The sequence below is a fragment of the Schistocerca nitens genome, chromosome 1 (assembly GCF_023898315.1).
Source record: "Schistocerca nitens isolate TAMUIC-IGC-003100 chromosome 1, iqSchNite1.1, whole genome shotgun sequence".
Lineage (NCBI taxonomy): Eukaryota > Metazoa > Arthropoda > Insecta > Orthoptera > Acrididae > Schistocerca > Schistocerca nitens.
Genome location: NC_064614.1, coordinates 911,532,716 through 911,554,608, shown reverse-complemented (window position 1 = coordinate 911,554,608; position 21,893 = coordinate 911,532,716). Strand labels below are relative to the sequence as shown.

The window sequence follows — 21,893 nt, the reverse complement described above, 5'->3', positions numbered from 1 at the left end:
CACTCGTACTATAGCTTCAGGCCATCCATGTGTTTTAGCAACCTTCACATAATACTCCAGATATCTCTTTCGCACTTTGCTGAATAATTTATTTTGTTTCTGTGTTACTGTCAGGCCTCTTGTATTACCCAGTCTTGGAACAAGAAATTGTGGTAATCTTTATTGGTTCTTGGAGACATCCAACAATTCATGATCCGCACACAGTCCAAGTAAATGTTGCATAATATCCATTCTGAAGTGCCCTATTTGCACTGGGTCCCAGTTAGTTTCATATACAATACCAATGCCTTTATCACTGAACTGTTCAGAGATGTAAGGATGAGAAGTAACTAGCCATTTGATATTGAAACATCTAACTCTTGCTTTCCTTTAGATAAAAAAATCTACTCACTAAGCAGCAGCAAGGGAACACATACACAGGATTTATCTATTACAAGCTTTTGGAGCCAGTGGCTCCATCTTCTGGCAGAAGAGTTGAAGGGGAAGGAAGAAGGGTGAAGGAAAAGAACTGGAGAGGTTTAGGTAAACCTGGATCAGGAGAGGCTTACCACACGGGTTGAGAAGGAAAGACCGATTGTTGAGGACTGCACCAGACAAGATTTGAAAAACTGAGAGCTTAAAGGTGGAAGACAGGATGATATGCAAGACAGAGATTACTACTAAAACATTGTGCATCAGTTAATAAGAGTGTAAAGCTAAGTGCATTGTGTGTAACAGAAGTGGGAGGGGTGATGGCAAAAAATAGGTGAGTCAGAAAATGAAAGATGTAGGAAACTAAACTGGAGTGAAGAAAGGAGTAGTTGCTGTGAATAAATGCTAAGATGGAAGGAGTTAACATAAATTATGGCCAGGTGGATGTTGAGAACCAAGGACATGTAGTGCTAGTTTCCACCTGTGGAGTTCTGAGAAAATGGTGTCTGGGGGACGAATTCAGATGGTGTGTGTGGTAAAACAGGCACTGAGGTCATGACTGCCTTGTTGTGCAGCATGCTCTGCAAATCCTGTTGCCTGTATACACACTCCACTATCAGTCTTTCCTTCTCATCCTGTCTGGTAGGTCTCCTCTGATCCGGGGTTCTGGGTGACTTTTTCAAACTGTACCTCTTTCCCTAAGCCTCTCCAGTCGTTTTCCTTTACCCCTCTTCCTTTCCCTTCAACTCTTCTGCAAGAAAGATCTGCTTGTCCCTTGGAGCTACTCCCAAAGCCCTAATATTGAAAATCCCTGTTTCTGGATGCAATCCTACTCTACACCATCCTCTTTTACAGTTTCAAGTATGGCCATCTCTTGCACTTGGCCGACTAATCAGTGACCTAAATGCCTCATCTGCCAGTTTCCACTCCACCAGACCTCTCTCCTTCTACAAAATCCTGCAATTATCTGCCCCTCACGTTTTCTTGGATGGTATCATCCACCAAGCCAATTTCAGACTGCAACAACATGCCAGACTTCATCTCAAAAAGCTATCCCACCTTCTCCTAAACTACCTCAATAGTGGTGTTTTCCTTCCTGCCCCTTTGCAGCCTCCCAAATAGCCATACCATCAACCACCACTCCTCTCCTACAGAGCAAGCTTGACCAACATCCTTAACATCCCACAGCCTTCACTACTGCCTCCCTGACCTGTAATAACTCATAACTATAACTACAAGACTAAGTCACAATACTACAGTGTTCTCAACCTATCGCCCAAAGCACTCTATCCCCCCCCCCCTCTGAATTATCTGTATTATCCATTATCCAAGAGTCTCACTTCCAGCCCTAAACCTGCATTCAACCATGCTACTTTGGTGAAGAACCTACTTTCCTTTACAGGTAATGTCAACTGGAAAAATCACTTTGCAACCCAATCCCAAAACCTTTACAACAGCAAACTTGACATTGAACCTTGCCTTGAACAGTTCTGACCACAATCCCAACTTGATTCACCACCTCTACCTCAGAAACATCCCTTAAAAGCCTTCCAATAATTCCTCACATCCAGAATTACTACACAACATTTCCTCAGGTCCCTACAAAATGACCCTAACCTGTCCTCTGCAGAACTCCAGGCTCTAAATGCCCTAAAAGCTGATGACTCCATTATTATCCTCCCAGCAGACAAAGGATCTACTGCTGTGGTACTTGACTGACATAAGTATGTTAGTGTAGGTCTATGCCAGCTGTCTGACACCTCTATTTACAGCATCTGCAATCAAGATCCCATCCCTGTGATTCAAACTGACCTGCAGTCCATCCTAAAAAACCTCAGACTGCTCACAAGGACTTACCCCATCCTAACTAAGCACCCCCACGTTTTAACTTCTTCCTAAGATCAACAAACCCAATCATTCTGGCAGTCCTATAGTTGCTGGCTTCAAAGCACCCACTGATCTTACATCTGTCTTAGTTGATCAATACCTGCAGCCCATAGTACAAAGACTTCCCTCCTACATTAAAGATACCAACCATTTCCTAGATTGACTGAAATCCATTACCGTCCCACTCCCACCACACAACTTGCTTGTCACCACTGATGCCATCTCCCTCTATACCAACAATTGCCACGTACATGGTCTGTCTGGTGCTGAACATTTCCTCAGCCAACGTTCATCTGATTCCAAGCCAATAACATCCTTCTAGCTCACCTTAACCAACTTTATATTTACCAACATTACTTCACCTCTGAGGGGCAAACAGATCAGGTGTATGCCCATGGGAACCAGGATGGTTCCTTCCTATGCCAACATTTTCATGGATCACTTGGAGGGGGCTTTACTAAGATTCATAAGCCTTCAAGCCCTGGTTTGGTTTAGATACATTGATGACATTTTTGTTGTATGGACTCATAGTGAGGCTGACCTGTTGAAATTCCTGTAATTCACCTTCTCCAAATTAAATTTCACATGGTCCTATTCTGAATCCCATTCCACTTTTCATGATGTTGATCTCATCCTCACCGAAGGCCAACTATACATCTCTGTCCACATCAAACTTACTAACAAACAACAGTACTTATATTTTGACAGTTACCATCCTTTCCATGTCAAACATTCCTTCCAATACAGCCTTTGCACTGCAGGCAAATGTATTTGTTCAGATGCAGACCCTTTACAGCAATACACCACCACTCTCACTTCAGCCTTCACTGGACGTAATTATCCCTACAGTGTGGTTCAAAAGCAGATTTCCTGGGCCATCGCATCCAATTTTGGTACTGCTGATCCCTCCAAAAAACAACTCCAGAGCACACTACTTGTCACCCAGTATTATCCTGGTCTTGAATGTATCAATCAGCTACTTCGACATGGCCATGACTTCCATGACTTCCTGAAATCACGCCCTGAAATGATATCCTTTCTACTGAGATTTGGCTCACCACACCTATAACAGCTTTTCGTCACCCTCCCAATATCTGCAACATCCTTGTCAAACCCTATACTCCTTCTGCACCCATCTCCCTACCCTATGACTCCTACCCCTGTGACTGTTCCCACTGCACAACTTGCCTTATGCACCCTCCTACCACTACCTATTCCAGTCTCGTAACAGACAAAACACATACTATCAAACGGACAGCCACCTGTGAAACGACAAGTCATATACCAGCTGTTAACACTGTTCAGCCTTTTACATCAGCATGACTACCACTCATTTATCAGTCAATGATGAATGGACATAGGCAGAGAGTGTATACAGTCAAGACACAATATCCTGTTGCAGAGCATGCTGCACAACATGACAGTCAAACCCCAGTGTCTGTTTCACCACACGTGCCATCTGTATTCTTCCCCCAGACATCAGTTTCTCAGAACTCTGCAGGTGGGAACTAGCACTATGTGTCCTTGGTTCTCGCCTTCTTCACACCATTTTAATTTCCTACACCTTTTATTTTCTGACTTGTCTATTTTCCAGTGTCCCCCTCCCACCTCTGTTACATTCAATGCACTTAGATTTTCACTCTTATTAACTTGTGCACTGTGTTTTAGTAGTAATCTCTGTCTTGCATATCACCCTGTCTTCCACCATTAAGTTCTCAGGTTTTCAAATCTCATCTGGTGCAGCCCACAACAATCAGTCTTTCCTTCTCATTCCATCCAGTAAGGCTCCCCTGACCCAAGGTTTGGGTGACTTTTCTGAACTGTACCCCTTTCCCTAAAGGTCACCAGTCCTTTTCCTTCACTTTTTTTCCCTTCAGATTTTCTGCCAGAAGAAGGAGCCACTGGCTTCAAAGGCTTGTAATAGTTAAATCCTTTTGTGTGTGTATTCCCCTGCCACTGCTTGGTGAGTAGATTTTTTATCCATTTGTTTATATTATATTACCAATAACTGATTATTTTCATTGTTATATTAGCCCTTGCTTTCCTTTGTTATATTCAACAATGATTGCTGGTCTTAGTTTTTCATTTCTAGATCATTCTTTGCCTGATGGAACCATTTTCAACACACGTTTTGTTAAAAGAAACATGTCCTTTCCATAATCCTATTTTCCAACACAATGCCATTGGATGATTCTTTACCTACCACTTCACCCTTCTTTATGATTTTGTTTATAATTGCTGGAAGTTGTCTTCTGTTCTTTCCCAGTGTTCCAACCAAATTCATCTTCTTTTCAAGAAGTTGTTTTATGAGAGGAACAATAGTTACCTGTAAAAACTATTTGGCCCTCTCCAAAATAATTATGCATAAGTTTCCATCACAATACCTTCTGTCAAGTTGTTAGAGGGAATGTCTGTGTATCCCTTATAGGTGACGATGTGTAGAAGACAAACAATATTATTGCATAATTTGTAAACCTTAACCCTATATTTATGGCTTTTACCTGGCACATAACGTAAAAATGAAAGTTGTCCTCGAAATGGCACTTTGGAACTTAAAGGTTTTATATTTTATAAGCCTTTTTTGCTGATGTATTCTCTGCAGAATGGATGCAACAGAGAAGTGACTGAAAATGATTTCTGCTCATTATTTTGTGGCAAAATGTTATTTTTTAACAGGGGATGTGTGCTCCAATAATCGCCTATTGTTGGATACATTACAGATTTTGTCCTGCTTTGTATCCTTCCAAGAATTCAGCCATGCACTTTTATTCACATTGTTGCTGCCTATAGTCTGCACAAGGTATCAGTTACAATCAAATTCAACTTCATCAAAAAATAGATGAAAAAGTGGTGTGGCATCAAACCATTCCTATCCAGAGGCCACGAGGAACTATACTTGTATTTTTTGTGGCTTTTAAATACTTGTAATACCCCTTTCAGATGAGTACACTGACATCATACTATTCCATGGTGGCTTCAGACATCTGCAACAGGTTCAATGAACTTCCTACCATTGCCATCACCGGTACCAACACAGTCACTGTTGTCATCACTGTTGCCACTATCAGTTGTGTCCACATGCACATCTTCATTGACACAATACTTCAAAGACACAGAATCATCTACATAAAAATCCAATTCTTCCACCATCCTCTCTGCTTCTTCAGAGGTAAAACCAATCTTTTCCAATGTTTACTATTATGTGATATCCCTCTACTGGTTGACAGAATGGGATCCATTTGGGATAATGCCAGTTATGCCCTTCTTACTTGATAAAACAAATTTTACAATTCATAAAAAAATATAAATTAGCAGTCAATATTGCAATGGATATAGAGTGACAGTGAAGTTTCATAATAATTAGTAATAGAAGTTCTGTTGAAGGTAAGGTTGCAATAAACAATTACAAACTGAACAAGATATTTTACCCAATTTCCTGAACACAGGCGTCAATTCACTCAGGAAACACAAAGTAATGCACAGTTCTGCATCAAGTACAATCATAGGAAGCCAGGGCTAAACTTATAGAAACTTGTCACCCCATGATTGTCTTTACAGGCCATGTTAATCCACAATATATGTTTTATCAAAAAACTGCTTGTGATTGCACCTGTATTGGAGACACTCCACCTGACATTATACCATGCTAAACAGAGTGGAGCTAGTGGCCCCCACTGGCCACTTGCCATCAGACATAAGGCTCTGCTGTGGCTGCCAGTGGTCACATGGAAATCAATGTGTTAATTTGTTCACCTTGACTGTTAATGTTGCTAGTACAGATCAGATTGTACAAATTTGCGTTTACATGTTTAGAAAAAATTTTACCAAATGTTTTACACCGAATGGAATCCTTCTCTTTTTATTCAAATGCTCATTTCCCATTTTGTGCACCACTAAGCTTCCAGGTGTAGCTCATTGTGTTGGATATACAATTAAAAAAAGAAAAAAACTGATTGGCAACACAAGTAACTAGATTACACACACTTTTGGTGTGTGTGTGTGTGTGTGTGAGAGAGAGAGAGAGAGAGAGAGAGAGAGAGAGAGAGAGAGAGAGAGAGACAAGAATACAAATGTGCTGACTGAGTTTTCTCAGCATCCCTTTCCCTCTCAGTGTCCTAAGTGCACACCTGCCTGACCTATGTGCAAATGTGATGAGGACTATGAACACTGATCTCGTATATTAGATTAGTTAACTGCTGTTCATGAGCATCTGGAAATCACTCTGACTACTTTCAAGCAATTGAAAGCTGCTTCAGATCAGTCTGCTGGGTGAACTGCCAGGTGTCATGTACAAAAGATACCAAAGGTATCATAAATGCTATCCTCTCCAGTGGATAGTATCTCCACTGCAGGAAGTACACGATCCATCATCACTCATCTACTTGTTGGCTGTGGGCTGCATGTCAGTATCAGGTGTAGAGACCCTGTATAGGAAAGACGGGGACATTACATCTGTCCCCCCAACCCAGAAGTTTGAGATCGTTCACTGAAATTGAAAGTGAGCCTTTGAAAAACACTTCACCTCTTGGGATGCCTACTGCACACTTTGGCAGGAGGAACTATGTGCAGAAACAGTTAAAACACATGGAGAAAAAATGGTACCCCTTAGAGAAATGGCAGCAAGTGGTGGAAAGGATCACTTTGCCTTCTCAGTGTGAAAGCCTGGAGGCATCAATCAACATGTTGAAGAGACTGTACCAGCACCCATCCACAGAGGCAAAAATGTCAATTTTGGTGCATGTTAGAATGAATTATGCCTGTCATCTGGGGTCTAAGGTCATACTTGAATCATTCAGCTGTCTGGCAAAAGAGCTGAGAAGACCAACCTTACAAACTTCCAACAAAGCTCACAATCTGCAGCATTGTCCCCAGAACTGATCAAGACCCTCTGATTATGGGCAGAGTTGAAAGTTTGAATAATATACTTCTGGCACAGGCTAGGCTGCAAATTCATGACTTATGCCATAGGTCTGAAAGCTGTAGGGCTCCTTGAATGGGGTGTACTAGACATCAGAATCTGCTGCTACCCACATGACTGGGTGTTTATGGTACACTCATAAGATTTTTTTTAGCTTATGAAACTCTCCATCTAATCCAAATAATGACAGCTGCATTGGGCCCCGAAGTATTATTATAGAACTCAAGGAAATGGCTCCCACAAATGAAATGATTAAAATCCCCTTGACCAACAGCCAAAACATTCAAAACAAAGTTCCAGAGTTTAAAGAAGTCCTAAACAGTAATGGAACTTACAAAATTCTAGGTTTAGAAATCTAGCTAAAACCCACAGTTGATGGCAGGAAGACTTATTTATTTATTTAATGCCACCAGATTAGGACCTTCAGGATCTTTCTTGCATTGGATGAGGATTTTAATGTAAAATACTTATTTTTTACATCATAGTTACCTAAGAAATAACAATAATATTAATATGACAAATAGTAATAAAATAGTATTAATAGAATTAAACATGATTTGAATGTGTGTGGAGATGTTGTGAATGAATCATACCGACTAAGAACTAATAAAGTAATAAAGGCAACACTACTACTCCTGCTGTTGCTGCCACCAATAATAATAACAATAATAATAGCACTAGTGATAGTGGCAAATACAAAATGTATTTATATGTGTACAGAAGTGGTATTTTCTGACACAGTGTTGTTCTAAGGGATCGAAATTTAGGTAGACTGCACCAGCTAAAAGCACTGAGAAATTAGCCAGACCTGGTCGGAAAGAAGGGTGGTGTGATAAGTGCATATAGGGACAAAGATAGACATTATTGTTGCTTCAGTAGATATGCCATTAAATGTCTTTTGGAGCCGGGGAGGATATTCAGTTCTCTGATATAATATGGGTAGTCATTCCGGAGTCTAATTCCTGATGCTGAAAAAGACTCTGAGAAAGTGGCTGTGTGGGGCAGAAAGGATTTTACTCTAATGGGAATGAGTGTTTCTGCTAGGTTGTTCTGACACAAGCATTATGGTCAAGGAGAGGTATGAAAGACAGTGTACATTTAAAAGAAGGTAGAGGTGCTCTTGACTGTTCATAGTCACAATAGCTGTGCATAAGATGATGAAAGATGATCAAAAAGTTGAAATCACTGATACATTAAACACAGGTGTTCATCACTAGTTCTAGGAGCCATGAACTTTCCTGAGAAAGACCTTCAAGGATAATATCACTGTAATCATCAACTGGAAATGTAAGCATTTGTACAAGGCTATTTTTCAGCTTTTTATATTTTTGTAGGGTACATAAAATTGCTGATGCCTTCTTGCCTATTGCAACTGTGTGCACAACCAAATTTAGCTTCGCATCTATTATTACTCCTGGACTTTTTGATGAGGGAGAAAAGCTGATAACTGTGCCATTTAAGATTAAAGATGATAGAGTTTCATGATAGTTTGAGCTAACAAGCTCAGTATGACCTACCAGAACAGATTGGGTTTCAGGTGGATTGAGCTTTAACCCTATATTATGTGCCAGTTTTGATAGTGCACTCAGTTCAGCACTGACATTCTTGATTGCTGTCTCCAAGTATATCGATTTTGCACTTACAAGGGTACATTTCCAGTTATAAATAAATGATCTTGATGAAACTTGTCAGGTATGTAGAGTGGTCAAAATAAAGCAATACGTATTTTTTCGTGTTTGCCAATTTCACTTTTAAGGGGAAAAACCAATGCTAAAGGTAATTTGGCATATTGGGTTTGGAGGGAATATTTTCACAACCATGATGTTAAAAAAAAGTGTTTCACAAGGAAGTTCAAATGCAAATAATTTTCTTGAAAGCTGTGTAATCAATTTTTGAAACAATTTGAAATTTTGCAAAATACCATGCCACCATTAATTAATTTCAAAAAATTAAAACTATCATAATACCATAAATTAAAGAAGCTTTCATGTTACATCCATTCATGTATAATAAATCTGGTTTCCGAAATATCATTTTTGGAGAATAACTTGTACACAATGTACTGTCAAACTATTTTCAACATGCCTAGTTAAAATATTTTCCAGTCCATTAGGCTGTCTGGTACAGCAACCATATATACATAAATCAGAAAAAGTTTTGCATCACCTCGGTTCCGAGAGTTCCGGAACCTGTACAGAAAACTGGAATAGAGATGAACATGAACATCATTTCTGCCCTTTTTATTGCTCACAAAAACCACACATTGCATCTTGTACCACCATACAGCGAGACCTTCAGAGGTGATTGTCCAGATTGCTGTACACGCCAGTACCTCTAATAGCCAGTATCACATCCTATTGCATTTATGCACGTTTGTATTCATCCTGGCTTACTATCCACAAGTTCATCAAGGCACTGTTGATCTGGTGATTCAGCGTAGATCCCTCAGAATGGTTGCTGCGTCACATCATCCATAAACAGCTCTTTTCAATCTATCTCAGGCCTGTTCGATAGGGTTCATGTCTGGAAAACGTTCTGGCCACTCTAGTCGAGCAATGTCGTTACCCTGAAGGAAGTCATTCACAAGATGTGCACTACTGGGGCATGAATTGTCGTCCATGAAGATGAAAGCCTCGCCATTATGCTGCCAATACAGTTGCACTATCGGTCAGAGGATAGCATTCACATATCGTATAGCCATTACGCCGCCTTCCATGACCACCAGTGGCATACGGTAGCCCCACATAATGCCACCCAACAACAAGGAACCTCCACCTTGCTGCACTCACTGGACAGTGTGTCTAAGGTGTTCAGCCTGGCCAGGTTGCCACCAAACACGTCACTGACGATTGTCTGGTTGAAGGCGTATATGACACTCATCGTTAAGAGAATGTGATGCCAATCCTGAGCAGTCCATTCAGCATGTTGTTGGGCCCATCTGTACCATGCTGCAGGGTGTCATGATTGTAAAATGGATCTTGTCATGGATGTTGGGAGTGAAGTTGCGCATCATGCAGCCTATTGCGTACAGTTTTTGTTGTAACATGACGTCCTGTGGCTGCACAAAAAGCATTATTCAACATGGTGGCATTGCTATCAGGGTTCCTCCAAGACATCATATGTAGGTAGCAGTCATCCACTGCAGTAGTAGCCCTTGGGCAGTCTGAGCAAGGCATGTCATTGACAGTTCCTGCCTCTCTGTATCTCCTTCATGTCTGGACAACATCGCTTTGGTTCACCATGAGATGCCTGGACACTTCTCTTATTGAGAGCCCTTCCTGGCACAAAGTAACAAAGGAACTTTGTCTGTGATACATATCTACAGTCTACATCTATCTTCAGGAGTTCTGTGAACCTGGGTGATGCAAAATTTTTTGATGTGTGTAGAATATTTGAACTGAAAACAGTCTTGGTTGCAATTAAAGCTTTCATTAATAACACATTTCAACTTCAAGGGGTCTCTTCAGATAATCCTAAGATTTTCCATTTACAATATTTAAAAATAATATAAAACAGGCTCTGTGCTAGATTGAAGCATGTGTCAAATCAGATGAACTCTCTTAATTAAGGTCTCTGTAGGTTCATTTGATTTGACATGTGCTTCAGCCTGGCACAGAACCACTTTATGATTTGTGAAACGCTGTAAAAGAAAAATTTTAAGGTAATGTGTAGATGCCCCATTGCTAATAAAAGAAAAATTTCTACCAAGACTGTTTTTAATTCAAATGCCTAACTAAAATATCTAAATTTTCAACATTAATCTATTTATTTATTTTGTTGATTTTTGTTTACATTTTTAAAAATATTACTTTACATTTTAGATTACTTTTTTGTTTTTTCAGTTTACCCTTTCACTGTCCAAATTTTATGAATTGAAAAAAATAATTAACTCAGTACTATGATAACAAGCACTAAAATAACGATTATCTGTAAAGAAGTGCTTAAAACATAACTTTCTTTAGACTATGAACTTAAAATGAATGGAATTTCCTCACATAATTCAACAATATAAAACAAAATTCAATAGGATCTCAAATTGTCATGGATGACCCTCTAAATATACTGATTTGTATCAGGCATATTTCAGTACATTAGAAAACCTTGTTGAAGAGAACTGTTTATGTACTAGTGACTGCAGCTTGACTATATTGGGTAATTCAGGAAGAAATAACAGATTTCAGTTGTTTATTATGGACAAACTATAGGAGATAGAAACTTGTTGCACATGTCACTGGATAGATGAAGGTTCAAAGTTTTGACACAGGTGTGCTGTTGTTTGTTTGTAGCAACATAGTGACTAAATCACGAGAGAAATTATTTTGTGTGTTAGAATTTGCACAAAGTCAGTTCACTGTTCAAGTGTAACATACATTCTGCCATTGATTCAGCAAAAAGCTGCTGAACAAGCAGATTTATGACTGGCATACAAAACCCTCAGAAGTTGATTGGACATGCAAATGGAAGAGCTCTGTTGGCCACACACATCTGATGAAAAGTCAAATATATCTGAGATGCGTTGGACTGGAAGAGGTTGACAACAAGATCTCATTCATTGTTTTTGGCCTCCCAGTTCATCAGGCATCAAACCTCACCATTTTTTTTCTGTGGGTTTGCAGAGTCTTTGGCCCACTTATGGTAGCTACTCTTCAACAGCTAAGAAATGAAATTGTTGAAGCTGTTGATTCAATAAACAGGAACCTGTTTCTTTGTGTGTAAATGAAGTGGATTACGATTTTGATGTTTCTCAAGCAAAGCATAGTGCTCATGCTGAGTGTTTGGTATAACATCTGTGCAAACACAAAACTCTGAATCTTTCTCTATCCAGTGACATGAGCAACATGTATCTATCTTTTATAGTTTGTCTGTAATAAATAACTGAAATTGTACTTTCTTTTTGAATCCCCTATATTGTTTCTCAAGTGGAGATTGACATCATATCATTCAATAGAATTAGATCTGAAAATCTTCTCACGAAGTTCTTCCAACATCAAATGCCATGTATGTCCAATGGCTCTACCTGGCCCATCAAGCCTTTTGGAATCACAAGATGAACAAGTTCCTTGCTGTCATGTACAACACCCCAAAAGTTTTTCTACACTGACCATCCCATTTTCAAAGTTTCTTAAAAAATTAATGGAGAGTTTCGACCAAGAACTTGAAAAACTCTTTTTGAAGCCCCAAATGTTCTTGTGACAGCGTCAAAATCTGGTAAATTACTCTCTGACCACATGAAAAGATATCTGACAGGAGTTTTCTTTCCCAGTGCAGGAGAAAAATCTGCATCACTGTTAGATTCTTGGAATGAGAAATGTGAAAGAAACATTTTGAGCAGGACAAGGAAGTCGTTCATCTGGTGATGCCAAAAGGTTTGAAAGGGTAGGCACAGCCATTGCACTTATAATGCCTTTCGATGTTGGAAGAACTTCATGACAAAATTTTCAGAGCTAGTTCTGTTGAATGATTATTATGTCAACCTCCACTTGAAAAACAATACAGTCAAGCTGCTGTCACCAGTACATAATCAGTTCTCTTCACCAAGGTTTTTTAATGTACTGAAATATATCTGGTACGAAGCAGGATATTTAGAGGACCACCCACCACAATTTGAAATCCTTCTGAATTTTGTTTCATATTGTGTTGTTCATCATGTATATTTGTTTTGTTTATGTGCACAGTGTAAAATAATGTTATGTTTTAAGCATTTTTTTACAAATAGTCATTACTGTAATGATTTTGTATCACAATAATGAGTTACTTATTATTTTCAGTTAACAAAGTTCACTTATGTGAAATGGCTAAAAAACTTGTTATTAAAAAGTGAAACAACAATTTAAAACATATACAAAATAAATGAAATAAGTAATTATAATAATAATAATGATAATAATAATAATAATAATAATGAACATTTAAATATTTGAAAATACTCTGACAGCACTTTGGGTACAGCTTAATCTCTAACAAAGGTATTTAAGAAACCAGTTTCACAACCTGTGGATGGACATGGCATGAAAGTTGCTTTAATTTGTGTTGTAATGAAAGTTTTCATTTTTCAAAATTAATCAGAAGCAGTGGTGTACTTCGTGAAATTTCAGATTGTTACAAAAGTCGATTATACAGTTTTCAAGAATGTTAATTAGATTTCAACTTTTATATGGAGCATTTTTTTTAATATCATGGTTTTGAAGATATTTCCTCTACACCCATTATGCCAAACCACCTTTTGGGCATGTGTTCTACTCCTTAAAAGTAAAACTTACAATAAATAAATAAATGTACTGTATTATTTTTAACTCCACCATGTTTCATCAAGACTGTTTATTTATGCCTGGGAAGATTCTGTTGTTAGTTACAACTGGAGGTTATCAGAATACATATGGTATTTTCAGTAGGAAAAAACTGACGACACATCACTGACGTATAATGAAAGGTATAAGGGACCAAATACCTAGCCCTGGGGAATGCCTGATATATCTGCATTGTGACTTTATAGTGCTGGATATGACATATTGATAACAAGTTGTCAGGTATGGCAAAAGCAGTCCACTATGCTGCACTTGGAGAAAAATTTAGGTTGCTAAGTTTAGCATGTAAAAAGTCAGTTTTTAGTGTAAATTTAGGTGTGTAACAAAATGATCTTCCCCCATGAACCATGGACCTTGCCGTTGGTGGGGAGGCTTGCGTGCCTCAGCGATACAGATGGCCGTACCGTAGGTGCAACCACAACGGAGGGGTATCTGTTGAGAGGCCAGAAAAATGTTTGGTTCCTGAAGAGGGGCAGCAGCCTTTTCAGTAGTTGCAGGGGCAACAGTCTGGATGATTGACTGATCTGGTCTTGTAACATTAACCAAAACGGCCTTGCTGTGCTGGTACTGCGAACGGCTGAAAGCAAGGGGAAACTACAGCCGTAATTTTTCCCGAGGACATGCAGCTCTACTGTATGATTAAATGATGATGGCGTCCTCTTGGGTAAAATATTCCGGAGGTAAAATAGTCCCCCATTCGGATCTCCGGGCAGGGACTACTCAAGAGGATGTCGTTATCAGGAGAAAGAAAACTGGCATTCTACGGATCGGAGCGTGGAATGTCAGATCCCTTAATCGGGCAGGTAGGTTAGAAAATTTAAAAAGGGAAATGGATAGGTTAAAGTTAGATATAGTGGGAATTAGTGAAGTTCGGTGGCAGGAGAAACAAGACTTTTGGTCAGATGATTACAGGGTTATAAATACAAAATCAAATAGGGGTAATGCAGGAGTAGGTTTAATAATGAATAAAAAAATAGGAGTGCGGGTTAGCTACTACAAACAGCATAGTGAACGCATTATTGTGGCCAAGATAGACACAAAGCCCATGCCTACTACAGTAGTACAAGTTTATATGCCAACTAGCTCTGCAGATGATGAAGAAATGGATGAAATGTATGACGAGATAAAAGAAATTATTCAGGTAGTGAAGGGAGACGAAAATTTAATAGTCATGGGTGACTGGAATTCGTCAGTAGGAAAAGGGAGAGAAGGAAACATAGTAGGTGAATATGGATTGGGGGGAAGAAATGAAAGAGGAAGCCGCCTTGTAGAATTTTGCACAGAGCATAACTTAATCATAGCTAACACTTGGTTCAAGAATCATAAAAGAAGGTTGTATACCTGGAAAAATCCTGGAGATACTAATAGGTATCAGATAGATTATATAATGGTAAGACAGAGATTTAGGAACCAGGTTTTAAATTGTAAGACATTTCCAGGGGCAGATGTGGATTCTGACCACAATCTATTGGTTATGAACTGCAGATTGAAACTGAAGAAACTGCAAAAAGGTGGGAATTTAAGGAGATGGGACCTGGATAAACTGAAAGAACCAGAGGTTGTAGAGAGTTTCAGGGAGAGCATAAGGGAACAATTGACAGGAATGGGGGAAAGAAATACAGTAGAAGAAGAATGGGTAGCTCTGAGGGATGAAGTAGTGAAGGCAGCAGAGGATCAAGTAGGTAAAAAGACGAGGGCTAATAGAAATCTTTGGGTAACAGAAGAAATATTGAATTTAATTGATGAAAGGAGAAAATATAAAAATGCAGTAAATGAAGCAGGCGAAAGGGAATACAAACGACTCAAAAATGAGATCGACAGGAAGTGCAAAATGGCTAAGCAGGGATGGCTAGAGGACAAATGTAAGGATGTAGAGGCTTGTCTCACTAGGGGTAAGATAGATACAGCCTACAGGAAAATTAAAGAAACCTTTGGAGAGAAGAGAACCACTTGTATGAATATCAAGAGCTCAGATGGCAACCCAGTTCTAAACAAAGAAGGGAAGGCAGAAAGGTGGAAGGAGTATATAGAGGGTTTATACAAGGGCGATGTACTTGAGGACAGTATAATGGAAATGGAAGAGGATGTAGATGAAGATGAAATGGGAGATAAGATACTGCGTGAAGAGTTTGACAGAGCACTGAAAGACCTGAGTCGAAACAAGGCCCCGGGAGTAGACAACATTCCATTAGAACTACTGATGGCCTTGGGAGAGCCAGTCATGACAAATCTCTACCATCTGGTGAGCAAGATGTATGAGACAGGCGAAATACCCACAGACTTCAAGAAGAATATAATAATTCCAATCCCAAAGAAAGCAGGTGTTGACAGATGTGAAAATTACCGAACTATCAGTTTAATAAGTCACAGCTGCAAAATACTAACACGAATTCTTTACAGACGAATGGAAAAACTGGTCAAAGCGGACCTCGGGGAAGATCAGTTTGGATTCCGTAGAAATGTCGGAACACGTGAGGCAATACTAACCTTACGACTTATCTTAGAAGAAAGTTTAAGAAAAGGCAAACCTACGTTTCTAGCGTTTGTAGACTTGGAGAAAGCTTTTGACAACGTTAACTGGAATACTCTCTTCCAAATTCTGAAGGTGGCAGGGGTAAAATACAGGGAGCGAAAGGTTATTTACAATTTGTACAGAAACCAGATGGCAGTTATAAGAGTCGAGGGGCATGAAAGGGAAGCAGTGGTGGGGAAAGGAGTGAGACAGGGTTGTAGCCTCTCCCCGATGTTATTCAATCTGTATATTGAGCAAGCAGTAAAGGAAACAAAAGAAAAATTCGGAGTAGGTATTAAAATTCATGGAGAAGAAGTAAAAACTTTGAGGTTCGCCGATGACATTGTAATTCTTTCAGAGACAGCAAAGGACTTGGAAGAGCAGTTGAACGGAATGGACAGTATCTTGAAAGGAGGATATAAGATGAACATCAACAAAAGCAAAACGAGGATAATGGAATGTAGACAAATTAAATCGGGTGATGCTGAGGGGATTAGATTAGGAAATGAGACACTTAAAGTAGTAAAGGAGTTTTGCTATTTAGGGAGTAAAATAACTGATGATGGTCGAAGTAGAGAGGATATAAAATGTAGACTGGCAATGGCAAGGAAATCGTTTCTGAAGAAGAGAAATTTGTTAACATCGAGTATAGATTTAAGTGTCAGGAAGTCGTTTCTGAAAGTATTTGTATGGAGTGTAGCCATGTATGGAAGTGAAACATGGACGATAACCAGTTTGGACAAGAAGAGAATAGAAGCTTTCGAAATGTGGTGCTACAGAAGAATGCTGAAGATAAGGTGGGTAGATCACGTAACTAATGAGGAGGTATTGAATAGGATTGGGGAGAAGAGAAGTTTGTGGCACAACTTGACTAGAAGAAGGGATCGGTTGGTAGGACATGTTTTGAGGCATCAAGGGATCACAAATTTAGCATTGGAGGGCAGCGTGGAGGGTAAAAATCGTAGAGGGAGACCAAGAGATCAATACACTAAGCAGATTCAGGAGGATGTAGGTTGCAGTAGGTACTGGGAGATGAAGAAGCTTGCACAGGATAGAGTAGCATGGAGAGCTGCATCAAACCAGTCTCAGGACTGAAGACCACAACAACAACAACAAAATGATAGGCTAATGGGAAATGGAGACTGTGTGTTTGTAGCAACAGATAAAAGACTCAAATGCACACTGTTATAAACTGAAGTTGAATGTCAGACTGAGCACAGCTCAACATCACATGAGCATAAACATTCCAGATGAAAACCAAAAACTTCAGTGAAAAGCCTCTGTTCACTAGTATATAGTTTCCTCAATTGACTTTCATCACTGGAGGAAAGTTTAACCATCCACAAATCAACTGTGATGCTTACAGTTTTGTAACTGATGGGTGTGACAAGATATCCTGAGAAACATCTCCATTTTGAAGAATAATTTGCTAGCCTTGTGGAGATACTTAGTCCTTGCCTTGTGTTCCATAGATGTAGAACAGTAGTTGGATATATCCAACTCTATAAGTTTTCTTAGTAAAACAGATTTGACCACAAGCAATTAATACCCTTAACTGTTAAAAAGGGGAATATGAAACTGACTAGCTTAGAACCTACAAGGAATATTTCCATAAAATGTGAGTGAGCAGAGCTGAAAATCTGATATTATGCTGACACTTTAACGTGACAGTTTTAGGCAGAAGGTATTTTGAGCTATGATTGTCAAAGATACCTGATCTACCATGTTTACAATACTGCCAACCTTATCAAACAATTGAGCAGCAGCTGTTACAAAATGCTTTGCATGCTCTGCTTTTCTATGGGTTGAGCATTGCTCATTGTTTTCTTTTCTAGTATTGAAATTAATGAAGAGACCACAACCTGGTCCATCATGGGATCTGCGTATGACTCCCATGGCTCCAGAATGGATCAGAGATCCCTATGGCTACATTTCAATTATGCTTCTACAGAAACACAAATCACATATGTCCTGTGAGATGGAGGCAAGTCTTCTACCCTCACACTGCTCCTCTCTCCTTGGGCTGTTGAAGTTCTCATTTGTTTGCACTTGCTGAGGCTTGCCCCATTATTGTGTGTAAACTGTAATGATATTACTAGTCCTTCACTAATGATAGTTGCTCACCACAGATTACCATCTACATATGTTTTGAAAGTAGTACTCTGAAAAGTTATCTACAGTTATTGTCACTAGACACCTTAATAGTGATAAGCTTACTAAGAAGCATTTCTATTATTATCACAAAATGTCTACATCAAGGCAATGTCTGGAAGGGAGAGTGACTATTAAATCTAAGTTTTAGAAAACAACCACAAGTGGCACTTAGTATTTTTTGTTTACAATTTTTGCTCTTCAAACAAAAAAGAGTACCATCACAATACACATCATGCAGGAAACAAATTGAAATAATATGGAAAACTTACACCAATGTCATTTAAGTACATATTCTGTTTCAGTGCATGTTCTATTCATCATACTGGAAATAGAATATGTACTTTACATAATGTCAATGTATTTCCATATTAACTTAGTTTGTACCTTTTAAAACATATATTCTGTTGATCATTTTGTTCATTTGAAGAGCAAAACTGAGATGAAAAAGTATACTAAGTGCAACTTATGACTGTTTTCAAAAACTTACAAAATGTGTCAGTAATCTACAAAGACTACAAGAAATACAACTTAAATTAATGAGTGGCAATTTTAAATTATGCATGCAACTCAATTCAAGACACTGACTAAGAATTATGACACTCTGAAAGCTCAATCAGAACTGACTGTTGCACAGCCCATTGATACTATTTGAGGACAGGTATAGGGCAGTTCTTACAAAACATTAAAATGAGACAAATTACATATTCAATAACAGCACCAAAAGCAGGAATGATAAATAACAGTGATACATTCTTAAAATGAAGTTATTTCATTTAATTCTAAATTATATAATGTTAAATGGCATTAATATGATTTAACAGAAACAGCTGTATATCACTTCTTGGGGCAGGTTTTAACTGCAATGGATAATGAGGACTTAAGCTGTGGAATATTTTTAGATCTATTCAAGGCATTTGACCACATCAGCCATGATATTTTGCTAGAGAAACTGTATTGCTATGGAATACGTGGAAAAGCATACAGCTGGTTTCAATCGTATCTGTGCAACAGATATCAAAGTGTTGAAATAATATATAATGGCACAAAATATTACTCAACATATCTGAAAGTCAACTGTGGTGTACCCCAGGGTTCTGTTCAAGGCCCTCTGCTCTTCTTAGTTTTTATTAATGATTTTCCTAACCATCTAACAAGAGCAGAGTCAGTACTTTTCGCAGATGATATGAGCCTTTTTATTAAGGGAGTTAGTGAAGCTGACCTACAAGAAAAAATAGCTTCAGCAATAAATGAGGCAGCTGAATGGATCAAGAACAATTACTTAATTACAAATGACAAAAAAACCACTTGGATTAACTTTAGGCACATAAGGAACAAAGTAAAAAATAACATAAGAGTAGAGATTGGGAAATGTCTGATATAACAAACTTCTTTTACAAAATTTTTAGGTGTATGGCTGGACAATAATTTGAGATAGGAAAAACATGTTGAACTATTGAATAAAAAACTTAGTAAATACTGTTATATATTCAGAAAACTTAAAGAAAACTGCAATTTTGAAACAGTACTATGAGCCTACTACTCTTACATTCATAGTAATCTAAGATATGGTACAATATTTTGGGGCGAATACAGGTTTCGCAAAAATTTGTTTTAAGCTCCAAAAGAGAACTATTCGTATTCTGAAGGGTGTTGCCTACAGAGATCCATGTAGAGGACTGTTTAAGGAGTTGAAAATTTTGACCCTCCCTAGTTTATTCATCTATGAATCGGTATGTTTCCTAAATTCAAATCAAGAATTCTCTTCTCTAAACAGCGAAGTACACGACTATCAGACCAGAAACAGGCACGATTTCCATAGAAACATACATTCAAAATACCTGTACAAAAATAGTGTGATTTATCTACCCAAAATAATGTTCAATGCCTTACCAAAAGAAATAAAAAGCATACAAAACTTATGTAATTTAAAAAAGAATTAAAGCGGCTACTATTATGTCAGAATTTCTATAATGTTGATGAATTTCTTTGCTATCTAAACACATAGTGCTCATCTTTTGATTTTTCTGCATAATACTTCATTTTTTTCCAACTTTCATGTAAATAGAAGAAAAAATATGTGAAGTTTAATTAAGAAAAATATTAAAGTGTAGTTAAGTAAATGTTATTCCCCATATTGGATTTTTCTTTGTATAAACCTTGAAATTTTTTTCTCATCTTTCATGTAAAAAGAAAACAAAATATGTAAAGTGTAACTAACAAAATGTTATTTCCTTTAATTGTTAAAAATATAAATCATGCTCTCTCTCTCTCTCTCTCTCCCTCTCTCTCTCTCTCTCTTTCTTTCTATACGACAATTCCTATATCATGCATATGATAAAATGAATGATAATAAATTGAATTGAATTAACACAATTTTGTATTTTCTGAGTGAACTTTTAGGTGTGAAATTTCTCCCATGTTTTCTCATAAAATCTGTGAAGAATTTTCTATAAAAAGTATAAATTTTTGAATGAAGAAAAATTAGTGCTACAAGATGGTAAAATTAGATTTTTGGAAGGCTTGCATTCTAGAATTAGAGTGATTATGAAAGAAAAATTTTAATACTAATATTTTCTGAATCACAAAACTTAGAAAAAAGGCAATATATTTTTTATGATGAATTCCCGTACTCCCTGACAGAACGTAGGGGAACGACACGGGAGACCCACGCCGCCGTACTAGGCAGGGTCCTAATGGAGGTGGTTTGCCATTGCCTTCCTCTGACCATAATGAGGATGAATGATAATGGTGAAGGCGACACAACAACACCCAGTCATCTTGAGGCAGGTGAAAATCCCTGACCCCACTGGGAATTGAACCCGAAACCCCATGCTCAGGAAGCGAGAATGTTACCGTGAGACCATGAGCTGCAGATATGTTTTTCATATAGTAGGAGAAATATGACTCTTCAATGGGGTGGGTCACTCCTGAGACTAATCATCAGGGGGGCTGGATTTTTCTGTGTATATGGTTTTCTTTAATCTTATACCTGGAATATTTAATTAAATGAAATGTTTCTACAAAAAATTATCATATCATTATCATCAATCATGTCTTAATTACAATCTTAACAATAAAGGTAGTAAAAATGCAATGTAGAACAGTATTTTGATATTTTATATTTGCTGCATCTGGATCATGAAAATAAGTCAAAGAATAAATAAATAAAATTTTATATTAGGTGTGATATCAGAGTTATTCTTTCTCCTACAATTCAAAGTCTCTTCTTGTCAAATTATCTTATATAATATTATCTGTCTGAAATATTTCAATAATTCCCTAAAGGTGAGAATACCACTGTAACAATGAAGAACACGTATCTCCCAAAAGCTTGTTGTTTTTTGTAAATATCACTACTGAATGACAATGAAGAAATGAAATTTTATGGATATATTTACTGACCCAGAATACAGTTGATTAATGAAGTACGGGTGCCCAGTCTTGGTGCTGAATCTCACAATATCAGCAACATCCTGAAGCAGTTCTTCATGTGAAGCAGGTTTATCAGTAGGAGTAAGATGAAGTATGTCACGAAGTCGCTTTGGATCTCGCCACCTCACAACTGGTTCCTCTCTTCTAGTACCACCAAAAACTGCCTCTTTCAGTAAATGTTCCACTAACTGCAGCAAGAAAGGGCCATGTATACTCTCCACTGGTAGTGTTCTAAACCATTCAGACATAGTGGCAAACGACTGGAGGGGTCTGC

At 38.1% G+C, this 21,893-nt stretch overlaps 1 protein-coding gene across 1 annotated transcript in view; it reads right to left on the bottom strand.

The window, feature by feature from the left end:
- The window catches only part of LOC126237335 (cysteine sulfinic acid decarboxylase-like), a 131,980-nt gene extending 110,113 nt beyond the window's left edge, over positions 1–21,867 (bottom strand). Inside the window, exon 1 of the mRNA XM_049947323.1 lies at positions 21,590–21,867. Within this exon, the coding sequence (XP_049803280.1) occupies positions 21,590–21,867 (278 nt within the window). The remainder of the gene's footprint in view (positions 1–21,589) is intronic.
- Positions 21,868–21,893: the final 26 nt, after the last annotated feature.